Here is an 11408-nt window from a genome sequence, read left to right on the forward strand (position 1 = left end):
AGTTTCATCTTCTAAGCTCTGCTCTTCCCTCAGAGGATTCCCATTTTCCTCCCCTTCAGAGCTATCTTGAGCTGGTTCCCTCACAGGGTTCTTTGTCTTTTTAGGTGGCATATTGTGTGATTGAGGATTGACAGTTAAATTAACAAAATAAGAGAAATCTCCTCTCAGCACTGTTCCCCCTGGCTAGGTCTCTCCAGACTCGGGTCTCAAAGTTCTGCTATGGGTCTTCTCTCTACCCGTTAAGCTTACTTCCTCGGACCCCAAGTCAAAACCCCCTGCCAGAACAGATTTGTGAGCTCTCTTTTCTCCTTTTGTTATCTTAGCCTTGCAGCGTCCTTGGGTAACCACAACTACACCCCGGGCTAGGTTATCACTTCACAGATTTACCCTTCCCCCTCCAGGTGTATTGTTTAACCCCAGCTGCTTCTGCCAATTTTGTGGTGAACAGGCACAACGATTTCAATATCCCTCCACAGGCTTATTGATGTCTCCTGCCGGCGTATTGATCTTATCCCGTCGCTGCCGCCAGTTTTGTGGCGATCACACAGGGTCCCCGGTCGTTTGACGGACTATTGATCCCTGTGCCACCACGCGCTTCGCTGCCACCAACCAGGATCCCCTCCCTGGTAATAACTTTCACAGTCAGGGTGCAATTTTAAACAAAATAATAAGTGTTTATTTAAAAACTTCAACAACTCAAAATATTGGTTACCACCCTGCCTACGCTCACCACTAGACCTCACCACCAACCCACACAATCAACAACCACCCACCAACCAACTCCCTCGATCAACTGCTCTTCATCAACTACTCTCTCAACTCCCCGCTCTCTAACTCTAACTGACTCCCTCAGCTGCCCCTAGCTCCTCCCCCCTCTGTTTATTGGTTAGCCTAGGGCCAGCCACTTAACCCCTTACTTACTCCTTTTCCTATATGTATACCCTAGGAAGGGCAAACGCCACAGTCTCTGTGATTTCCTGGACCCAGGAAGGCTCCTCAGCCAGTGAAGTATGGGAAAGGTCTCCCCTGAGCTACTTCTGTGAGTTTACTTCCTATTAGATCCTGAGGCTCTTAGCTGAGCAGGGCTGCCCTCTCGCCACAGCCCACTCACTGCTGTGGGCTGATGCCCTACATAGTTTGAGAAACCTCTGATCTTCCCACCTGCAGCAGAGATTAGTAACCCAAATCTGGCAGTTCAGAGGTAGTTTACCTCATTAAAAAAAATAACACATTTCCTAGGGGTTATTGTACCCCACACCCACCTGCAGTTAGGGGGTGCTACTATTTCCCAAACGGGGCGATCACTCGGCTTTGGGTGGCTTCCCAAACAGACAGCTGTTTCTTTGAGAGGCAGTCATGGGGAGTCCCGTAGGCAAAAAGAGGGCTCCAGGCGCCTTAGAGGTTCTCTGCCTTGGTCCAGGCCTGTGGGAGCCAAAGGCGGCTCAGGGTGAACTGCAGTCTCCGATCCGGCCGGGTGTTGCAGCTCGGGGCTGTGCCGTTGCAGGGCCTGCTCGGTGTCGGCCCCCGCCTCAGTCCGTTCCGCATCGCTGCCGGGCTCCAGATCCAGGGATTCGGCCTCGCTGCTTTCGCTCTCGCCTTCTGAGCGGCTCGGGCTGTGCTCCACCTCTCCCTCGACTGTCGGCACAGCGCCCCCTGCTGGCTTCTCTTCTGGCTCCTTCTCTTTGTCCTTCTGCGCCTGCGCCTCCTTGGAGTGCCTCCACTTCATGCGCCTGTTCTGGAACCAGACTTTCACCTGCAAGTGAACCACAGAGCAGAGAAACACAGGTCATCAGATGGGGGACCTGAGGCGAGACTGCGATTCTCCCTCTCCCAAGGTCCAGGGCACTACTAACTTCCAGCCCATGTTCTTGTACCCCTGGCCCAGAGATATAAAAATAAGGAATTCATGTTTTAAAAGAGTAAAGCATTCTAGTCTTCATGGGCATAGGAAAATAAATAAATTTCAGGGTTCAATTCTGAACACATGTGAACTATTGTGTGAGTTTTCCTTTATTTTTTATTAGAAGGTAACTTCCTAGGTTTTAGGGGGTGCTAGTGTAGAGAAAATATTTTCTCCCTCCACAACTTAGCTGTATTGTAGTACCCCCTCTATTCCCTACTCCAATAATTTTTGCCATGACAGGAATCATCGGCACTTGATCCTATTGTGCTGGATAGATCTGGGAAAGAGGAGCCCACGAGCCCAAGCTTAAGCAGAAATGAGCAGATCTGAATTTAATAAGAAAAACACTTGTTTCCAGTTTTCAAAGAAAAATGAATTAGAGAAGATAGGAAGTATGTTCAAAAGAGAAAGATTTATTATTACTCTAGCCTCTCTTATTTTTATCTTTTAAAATAATTACCTTAAATTAAAACAGTTGTGTAAAAAAAATTGAAATGGGGGGGGGGGAATGACTGTAAATGCAGTTGTCGTCTTGATTTTTCATCATAGGCTCCCATAGAAGAACAATTCTAGGTTTTGCTATAGCCTCTCTATGTTGTATATAACATAGAGAGGCTATAGCAAAATCTAGACTTGTTCTTCTAAAGTGGGTGGGTAGCAGTGCCAATCCTACTGTTTACTCAGAAGTAAGCCCTACAGATTTCAGTGGAACCGACTGCTAGACAAGTACACACACAATTGCAGTCCAAAGATGTTTACTCTTTACTTAGTAATCTCCTCCCTAAACCCACTTGGGTATTCTGTTGAAATTCATGGGACCTACACTCAAATGATAATGTGTCAAGGATTCCTGTATTAATCTAGAAGAGGTGTTTTTCTGGCAACTAGCCATAAAATCCCCATTGAGGTTTTTCTTTTCTGCCTCAGGAGTCCTTTGTAGTTCTGTCTTGGGGTTGAGTATATTGAATGGATACACTTCAATTAAAAAGGGAAAAGGAAAGAAATCCAGTCGGCTGAAACAAAGGAGCTTGCATCCAACTCTGATATACTCAGAGCAAACTCACTGGGATTAATGGGCCTAAGTGAGTCGATTTCAATGGATGTACTTGGAATAGATCTAAATGTTGAATAAACAACTCAATGTATATTACATGGATAGCAGTTGCTATCCCTGCATATGTAGGCAAATATCAACCATTCATTAAGGAAGTGATCTTTTGAAATCAATGTGCCTATAGTTTATCAGGCTTTCCACATTGTCAATCGAACAGCACAGTCCCTTATTCCTCACTCCCTCCAATCTCATGCTCCTTCCACCTCTCTTTTTTAGCTAAAAGTGTTTTCATTACTGGTATTTAGTTGTTTAGCATGCTCTAAAGTACAGTGCTCAGCTTTGCAAGCTCACATAAGGGTTAGGATAAATTATTGCCAATTTTCTGCTGGAGTCCCAGCTTCGCTGCTGCCAGACTAGCTTGGGTGGCAACAGCAGACCAGCTGCACTTTGAAATCAATGTTGCTGGCTTTGTAGCTGATCTCTAATATTTCTTAGGCAAATGGTACTTGAATGGAAATATGTTAACACCGAGGATTTGGGACTGCACTTCTTCTTGCCCAACTGACAGTAGGGTTGTCCTTATAGAAACCAAGGGCAGAGACCAAGACAAGCTCATTCAAACCAGGAGAGATTTAGGCTACAATCCCATACACACTTTCCTAGGAGTGAGTCCCATTGGAGTCAATGGGCCTTACTTCTGAGCCAATGTGCATATGATCACACTGGTAAACATATATGAACTCTCCCACTGAAATCAGTGGGACTGGAGTGTGTATGATTTTGGTTGGATCATGTCCTGGATGTCTCCTTTATTTGTGCTTGTTCTCTTAGGTGCAAGAGGTTACATAATATTGATTTATTTATATTTAATTAATGTATTTATTTGGTCGATACAGATTTAGCAGCTATAGATGACTGCCTTTCTCAAGTTCAGTGGTCACAATTATACAGTGTTCAACATGGTGAAGTCTAATCCTGCATTGGATTGGGCCCCACTTTATAGAAAGCCAAAACTCTGATGTTCAGTAGGACATGCACAGCACTGCAGTCATAGTGTGTTCTTTATTATACCTTTATGCCCCCTCATCCCACAAAATATAGTCATGAGTTTAATCCTAACCATGTCTACTCAGAAGTAAAGCCTATTGAATTCAATGGGGCTTACTCTCAAGTAACTGGGGTTGCAACCTAATTTATCCCATTACTTTTGGTACACCCTGAAGCATAATCCTGTATATGTTTACTCAAAAGTACTGATTGGTTGCTTCTGAAAATTAACTTTAATTGGATTGGGACCAGTTTATACACTGGTAACCTGATCCTTTTTAAAGGTAGGATACAGCATATAATTATGTTAACATGAATGAAAATAGTACATGTGGTACAATGGTTAGTGTGTCCAGGTTTCAAATCTCCACTCAGCCCTTAAACTCACTGGGTGACCTTGGGCCTGTAGCTTGCTCTCACCCTAAGCTATCCCACAGGGTTGTTGTGGGGTTTAAATAAGAACTATGCAATCCACCTTCAACTCCTTAGAGTAAAAGGCAGGATGTAAAAGACATGAATGAATAAACGTTCCTCAGCACACCTTAACATTCTGTGTGTATTCAGGAAGAAATATATTCCAATATATTTCCCTAGACTCCGAAAAACACACACCACAAACATATAGCCTTAGATGCGATTACACCACTCAGGTTCTATTGCCAAGGGAAAATATTCTCTGTGTGCAAGGGATATAATTCCTCCTATAGAATATTTTCCATTACAACGAAATAAGGGACTGGAAAAGTACTTTGAAACATCCCTTGAGGATATCCATGAGTCCTGCTGGACTGTGCTGCAGCTCATTCGAGGGTTGGGAGAGGCTGGTCTCTCCAAGAGAAAAAAGGTGTTTGGCTTGCAAGATTTTGCACCCAACAAGCAGCATTTGTGTTTTTTCAGCCCCACCAGAAACACCTCAACCTTGTCCAACAGTCAGCAGCCAGGCTGCCTCCAAAGTAGCATTTCACAAGGCCGGAATATCACACGGCCTCCCCGCTTCTTTAGTTGAGTTTCCTACGGTAGGAATCCTACCACGACTGCACACTTCACAGTCAAAGCCCCCAATCCTCATCTGCCTTCGCAGCCAATTTCGTCCTTCCTCGCTGGCTTCTTCCACTCGCAGCCAAAACAAACACTCCGGGTGTAACTGACATAAATCTTCGCGTGAACTTCTGGTCCCTTTCCCCTCTTCCCCCCCCCCTTTGCTCGCTTCAGCAAATCGACATGTATTTACTGCATTACTAAGCACGAAGCAATGTGAAGATACCTCATATTAACGCTGCAATACTTTACAAATTAAGCCCGAGGCGAGGGGGTGGGGAGCACAAGTATCTCAATGCCTCTCTTCTCTCCTCCAGCCCACGGTTGTCTAATCCGCTCCGTTCCAAACGCGCAGCCCGATCCTTTGCTGATTTCCCACCAACAGTGCGTCTGAACGCAAAGGGGGCTAGCTCACAAGATTGCAATGGTGGGAGGGGGAGAAACCTCCGCTTTGGTTCACGCGGAAGCAAAAGCAAACAAACTCGGCAAAGAAAGATGTAAGACTTAGCGATTCAGAGGAACTTATCTTGGAGTAAATATGCACAGGGTCGAGCGCACGCTTTGCAGGGAAATCCTGAACATGCCCTGGGTTGCAGCCTTAGTGGACGAGGTTCCCGTTTATTTTACTACGTAGGTTCTCTAGTTCAAGAAAGCTTATACCACAAGCAACCAGTTTTTAAGGTGGCGTAAGACTCGTGTGTGTGTGTGTGTGTGTGTCACCCCTACTTCTCTGGAATTTGTAAAACGTCATAAAGACTATGATGATGATTAAAAGCCTGCCCTCTTGAAATAAAGGGGAAATGTCCTCTCATCTAGACTTTTACTGATACTACATTTCACTGATAGTTGGGTTAACCCGATCCTAACCTTCCGATGCCCGTTTTTGTTTCCTTGGCGCGTCGAACCAGGGATCCGCGCCCCGAGCAAGCGCTTACCTGCGCGTCCGTGAGTCCCAGCATGGCTGCCAACTGCTTTCTGTCCGGTTTGGTGACGTACTTCTGGATTTCGAAGCGCTTCTCCAAGCCTTTCCTTTGGAGATTGGAGAAAACCGCTCGGGACCACGAGCGCTTCCGCTTGTAGGTCTGAGGCAGCGTGTCTTTGGTGAGCACCGCGTAAGGCCCTGCAGGGTGGAAGGAAAGCACCAAGGAAGGAAGGAGGGGGATGGAGGGAGGAATGGCGAGAGAGAGAGAGAGAGAGAGAGAGAGAGAGAGAGAGAGAGAGAGAGGTTGAATGAGGGGCCGGGGCGCCGAAAAACCAAAGGGCGAAGCGTGTTTAGTGGGGCGCACTGGTAGCCCAACACCTTCAGGATTCGGGCACTAATAAAAGACCCATGGGTCTCTTAGGGAAAATCCTAACAATAGATTTCACCTTTTTTGCAAAATAACACTTAACGGGTTCTCTCGATTTATTTCAAAGCACTCACCCCACCCCACTTTATAATTCCGCACATGAATTCGTCCTTTATTTTACTTTTAGGCACCGTTAGTGTTGGAGGTCTACTGAAGCTGGTGTCCCCATATATCCCCTCTCATTCCCTGATTCTTCCTGAAGGTGAGCTACCTGTAAACTCCTAAATTCTTTCTAGTAGCACCTTAGAGACCAACTGAGTTTGTTCCTGGTATGAGCTTTCGTGTGCATGCACACTGTAAACTCCTGACTTTCGAAACGTCACCTATTTCTCTTTGCAGTAAGAAGCCCGTGGATCCCATTGGAACTTTTCTTCCAAGTATGAATAGCCTTTTAGGATTGCTTTTAGGCAAGGCCTGGGGGGGGGAGTAAATTCTCGCAAGCAACCCCTCTCAGTCCTCAAGGCTCTCTCTCTTACCACACCGTTCCAACACACACAGTAAGGAGCTGGGCACTCACAGCCCGCCTGCCCCCACCACCACAGAAAACTCGCAATGGCGCCCATACCGCGATCCTAAAGAAGCGCGCTTGGATGGCGCGGTTGTTAGGATCGGGCGCTGCGGAGCCTAATCGACCCTTCTGCAGGTTTGCTTGGCGGTAAGTCCCATTGACTCCCACGGCCCTTACTCCCAAATAAACCGCGCGTGTTCCTGGGGATGCGATCGCCGGAGAGCAGAGCGAAAGGATGGCTTGGGGCAGAAGGGGGTCGCCCCGTGCGCGCTGGGTGCGGGTTTAAAAGAAGGGTGCGTCTGTACCTGGAAAAGTGTCTTGAAACTGGTGCTGAACGGAATTCCTTGGGGTTGTGTTTAAAGGCCCCAGGACCGCGGAGGTCTCGTTAATGGGCTCTAGAGACGCGAAGAACTGGCCGGCCGGAGGCTGTAAGGCGGGGAGATGAACCCCAGATGGGCGGCTGGTGGTTAATAAGGAAGTCAAATCTGCGGGCACAGGAACAAGGAGAGCTCGGTTACAGAAGAAGGCAAGGAGAGAGAAAAGGCGCACGTTCCCTGAAGCCCCTTACAGCCAGGTTAAGGCAGTTTAGACTCTGGGCAGAATTGGTCTTACGGAGAGGCCCGTCTTTGGGATCCCCCGCCCGTTCGTGCCTTTTGCTTCCCTCACTTGGAAATACGGGGAGCTGTTCTTGGGGAGCCGCCTGCTCATTTGCTGAGAGGGGGGCTCCACTTCTAACACACACACCTGCCGGGAGCGCGGCTTACCCTTGTCTAGGCAGACGGGAAGAATAGTGGGCTTTTGCACGACGTTGTTGGACGGTGGTGAGGCTGCTAATTACACCCAGAAGGAGCACCGTTCCGTTCAATGGTTTTACTCCCGAGTAAATGTGTGCGGAGGCTCGGAGCCTTGAATCTGCCTCTTCCACTCACACCCACCCACGGTGTTACAGATATTTAATTTTATTTTTGACTTGGAAGCTAGCCCTCTCCCTCCCCCGTCCGGTTGAAAGCAATGGGACTATCCTCCAGGCCAAGGTAAACCTTCTTAGGTTCAGGATGCGGGTGGTGGGGTTGTTGTGGTTTTGCTTAGGATGGGTTGCAATCGCCAACTTTTTTCCTGCGGGGGTACTCCGGACTGAAGTCGAGAAGTAACCCAGAGAACTAACCCTGCGGCTCTGCCACTTTACCAGGGCAGGTTTGATGGGAATAAATGGGAACATTAACTTCCCCCAATGAAGCTCTTTGCCTCGGGGTGGTTTGAACGATCCTCCTATTCCGCAAGGTCCAGGGCAGGAGGTGTTGGGAGAAAGAGCAAGGAAGAAGCAAAGGGGATTGGCGGATCAGAGCAGAATCTCCAAAGCAACATTATTGGGGTATAGAGGCGCTTTACCGTGAAAACACACGCCTTTCTCTCAGCACCCCCGCCCCGTTAAAAAGTTGCGTTCACTCTCTGTAATTATTAGTTTCACTAACACGGACTGCGCTCCCGCTCGTGATCCGGCACACTTTTAACTCGACACTCTTGGATTTATGTCCGAAGGGAATGGCGAACGCATTGACTTGGCAGAGAAGTTCCGTTGGGGTCAAGGGGTTTGCATTTTTTAGCCAAACGTGTATAGGAGGATTTGGGGCCCACTGAGTTTTGATCCAAGCTATGGAGTCGCTCTGGCACGGTTCCGAGAGAGAATAAGAACAATAACAACAGCAACAACAATAATGACTTAGCGGGGTGGGGGGTGGCTCTCAAAAATCCCATTGGAAGGGAAGAGGTCTGTCTGTCTGTGAGTCACCCTCGGAATTCAAGCGTTGACGACCCATTTACCAAATGGAGAAGTGAAACCACCTTAGGTACAGTTCCTACTTGTTGGCATCAATGGGAATATTTAGCCCTCACTGCAATGGGATATTATTTTCATCCAGTGCTCCAGGCCTCCATGCTATAGTTGGCAGTCTTTGGGGTGGATATGCCCCCAAGGTCATTTTCTCTCTCGCCCAGACCCCACTACCCCAAAGATCAATCCAAAGATTGAGCTTGTTTGGGGATGGGACAAAAGAAATACGTCGATGATTTAGTCGCACTGGTTTCAAAAGAAAGTGAGCTTAATAAGCATGCTTTCACTGCAATGTCGAAATCCAAGAGACTTACATCCAAGTAAATACGTGCCGGAATGGGGAGGCTGGTGGCCTCTGTTTGCTGCTGCTGCTGCTTTCTGAAACTTTTAGGCAAGCCGATTGCTCAACTGTGCGCTCCGTTGAGCAACAAACAGCACAAATATGAAGGCGCTGGGTTCCTTCCCCACCCGAAGAGCACGTCGATTACGCGATGAAACTTACATTTCACCCAGGGCAAATACTCGGGGTTGCACCTACCTATCCACGAACTGGTGAAGGCCGCCAGAATCACCCTTTCTCCTGAGAACATTAGAAGCGCCCAGCCGGATCAGACGAAAGGTCAATCCAGCCCACCGTGGCCAACTCAGATGCGGGGGGGGGGCACCCACATGAAGGGCAGGGGCGAAATAACGCTCGCCTTCCTGGCTAGGGTACCCACCACAGCCCTACTCCAGGGGCCCTGAAATGCCAGGAGCTGAACCTGGCTGTCATTCTTCTAAGGCACGAATCTTTTAAATTATGGACGTGGCTATCATTTAATATTTCCATAGGCTACATATAATTCCGGGAATCAATCTCCGAAATCGGAAGGGCTTGCCTATTTGTTTCACTGCCTCCCTATATAATTATCCACAGAGTCATGCATTTTTATACAGATACAGACACACGCACGAGATCGATACAGCTATGAGCACGATCGACGGCGAAATTGCGCTCAACGTTCATTGGAATGAATGAGGGTTCCCTGTCAATCCGCACAAACCCCCTTTCCTGCTTCAGAAGCAGGGCTCCTTAAATTCACCAGTGGGGTGGGGATGGGGAAGAGGATAGGGATTTAAAAAATAAAATAAAATAAACCCTCGGCTTTCTCTCTACCTCTCAGCGTGTTGCTTTCCTTGAGTTTCGGGTCAAACTCGGCAGATAAAATGCGGTCAATCCCAAACTTCAAGTCTTTGCTGGAGGGCGCGGGCGCCGAGCCGGGATGAGTCTGGTGGCTCGGGCCCCTGCCTCCTCCGGGAGAGCGGTGCTGCTGCTGCGGGTGAGGGTGGTGGAAAGCAGCGGAGAGAGGCGACAGGCGGGCGGGGAAGGCGACGGCCCCGTCGGGGGCTACCAGCGGCGTGGGCCGGAGCGGGGAGGCCGCGGCGTGGAACTGCGAGTGGGCATGCACGGCCCCGAGGTGCGCGGCCAGCGCGGCCGACGAGGGCGCTCCGGGCAGCCCGTCCACCGACGACGCCTCCCCGGCGGCGCTGGCTGCGGCGGCGTGCAGAATGTCCGCGATGCAGAAAGAAGGTTTCTTGAGCCCCGACGGATCCAGCGGGAAGCAGCTGGGCCCCGACGGGGCGCAGTAAGCCGCCGACCACAGGCTGAAGTTGGACGCGTAAAAGGGCGCCAGGCCGGCCGTGTACATCCTGCCGGGGCCCAGGGAGAGCCCTCCACGCCCGGCTCCTGCTGCTGCTGCTGCTGCCGCCGCCGCCTCTGGAGCCGCAGGCCCGCCCGAGGGAAAGTTCAGCGGCCGTCGAATGAAGATCGTCAGTGCCGGAGTGCCTCTCGGCCTGCGCGCATCGCTGGGGGAGCCGAGCGAGGACACGCAGCGCTGTGCAAGGCAAGCCGGCGGCGGGGAAAGACAGGCGCGTCAAACAAAATAACAACAACTAGGCGCGGGGGAGGCGCCGCCGCGCCAGAAACTCCCCTCTCGAGGAGGAGGAGGGAAACGCGGAGAAAAGGGAAAGGAGCCGCCCGCCCACATCGCTCCTCCAAGCAGCGCCTCCCCCCGAACCAAAGTTTCTTTTTCTTTTTTCCCTTCTTCGAAGGCAGCGTAAAAAGAGCAAAGACTTCTCCTGGCAGCGGATTGGGCGGCTGGCGACCAATCGGAGGAGCGGAGGTGTAGCCGAGGAAGGAAGAAGGGGCGGGGCAGCGGCGAGCCGCGCCTCCTGCGCGCCAAGGAGCAGGAAGAGCCGGGGATGCCCTCTGCTTCTGCCTGCGCCAAGGAGAAGGAGGAAGATTCTGGCTCAAAAGCCTGGTTCCCTTTTAATGGCCCTTCTTTGCTGCACGGCACCCTGTAAAAGGACGAGGCGCAAAGAGGTCCGACGCTGGGCTGCCCTGCCCTGCCTTTCTTCCCGTTTCCTGGAGGCGGTGAACAATCCGGATTCAATTCGCATTCCTCCCAACACCGCTTTCAAAGAGGAAGAGGGAGCGAGGACGAGGAGGCCACGTTAGAGGGGGGCGGGTGTAGCTGGACTACGATTCTCACCATCCTGGACCTTTGGCCATTTGGGGTGGGGGCTGATGAGAGTCAGAGTCCAGCAGTATCAGGCGCTGCTACAGATTTTCGATCTCTATAATTTAATGGAAAGGGCGTCTCCTTCCTTAATTCAGTCTAAAATTTTGCGGACTGGGA

General features: G+C 49.9%; 1 protein-coding gene across 2 annotated transcripts; it reads right to left on the reverse strand.

Moving 5' to 3' along the window:
- Positions 1–985: 985 nt before the first annotated feature.
- Positions 986–10496, reverse strand: HLX (H2.0 like homeobox). Of its 2 annotated transcripts, XM_033144733.1 has the most exons (4): positions 9887–10496; positions 7205–7384; positions 5978–6162; positions 986–1753 (listed from the first exon to the last, which is right to left on the reverse strand). In XM_033144733.1, exons 1-4 carry the CDS (start codon positions 10416–10418, stop codon positions 1355–1357), a joined length of 1296 nt encoding a protein of 431 aa, XP_033000624.1. In that variant the 5' UTR covers positions 10419–10496; the 3' UTR covers positions 986–1354. The 2 variants fall into 2 exon arrangements, with proteins under 2 accessions (XP_033000624.1, XP_033000625.1); XM_033144734.1 differs by lacking the exon at positions 7205–7384.
- Between the last annotated feature and the right edge of the window lie 912 nt (positions 10497–11408).

Source organism: Lacerta agilis, chromosome 3 (assembly GCF_009819535.1).
Source record: "Lacerta agilis isolate rLacAgi1 chromosome 3, rLacAgi1.pri, whole genome shotgun sequence".
NCBI classification, from domain to species: Eukaryota; Metazoa; Chordata; class Lepidosauria; order Squamata; family Lacertidae; genus Lacerta; species Lacerta agilis.

Excerpts from the sequence above, each read along its gene's own strand:
- HLX (XM_033144733.1), bottom strand. The coding sequence starts at position 10,418 with ATGTACACGGCCGGCCTGGCGCCCTTTTACGCGTCCAACTTCAGCCTG. Across the intron at positions 7,385-9,886 it reads GGAAAGCAACACGCTGAGAG|ATTTGACTTCCTTATTAACC; the intron begins GTAGAGAGAAAG and ends CTGTGCCCGCAG. Across the intron at positions 6,163-7,204 it reads GTTTCAAGACACTTTTCCAG|GGCCTTACGCGGTGCTCACC; the intron begins GTACAGACGCAC and ends TCCACCCTGCAG.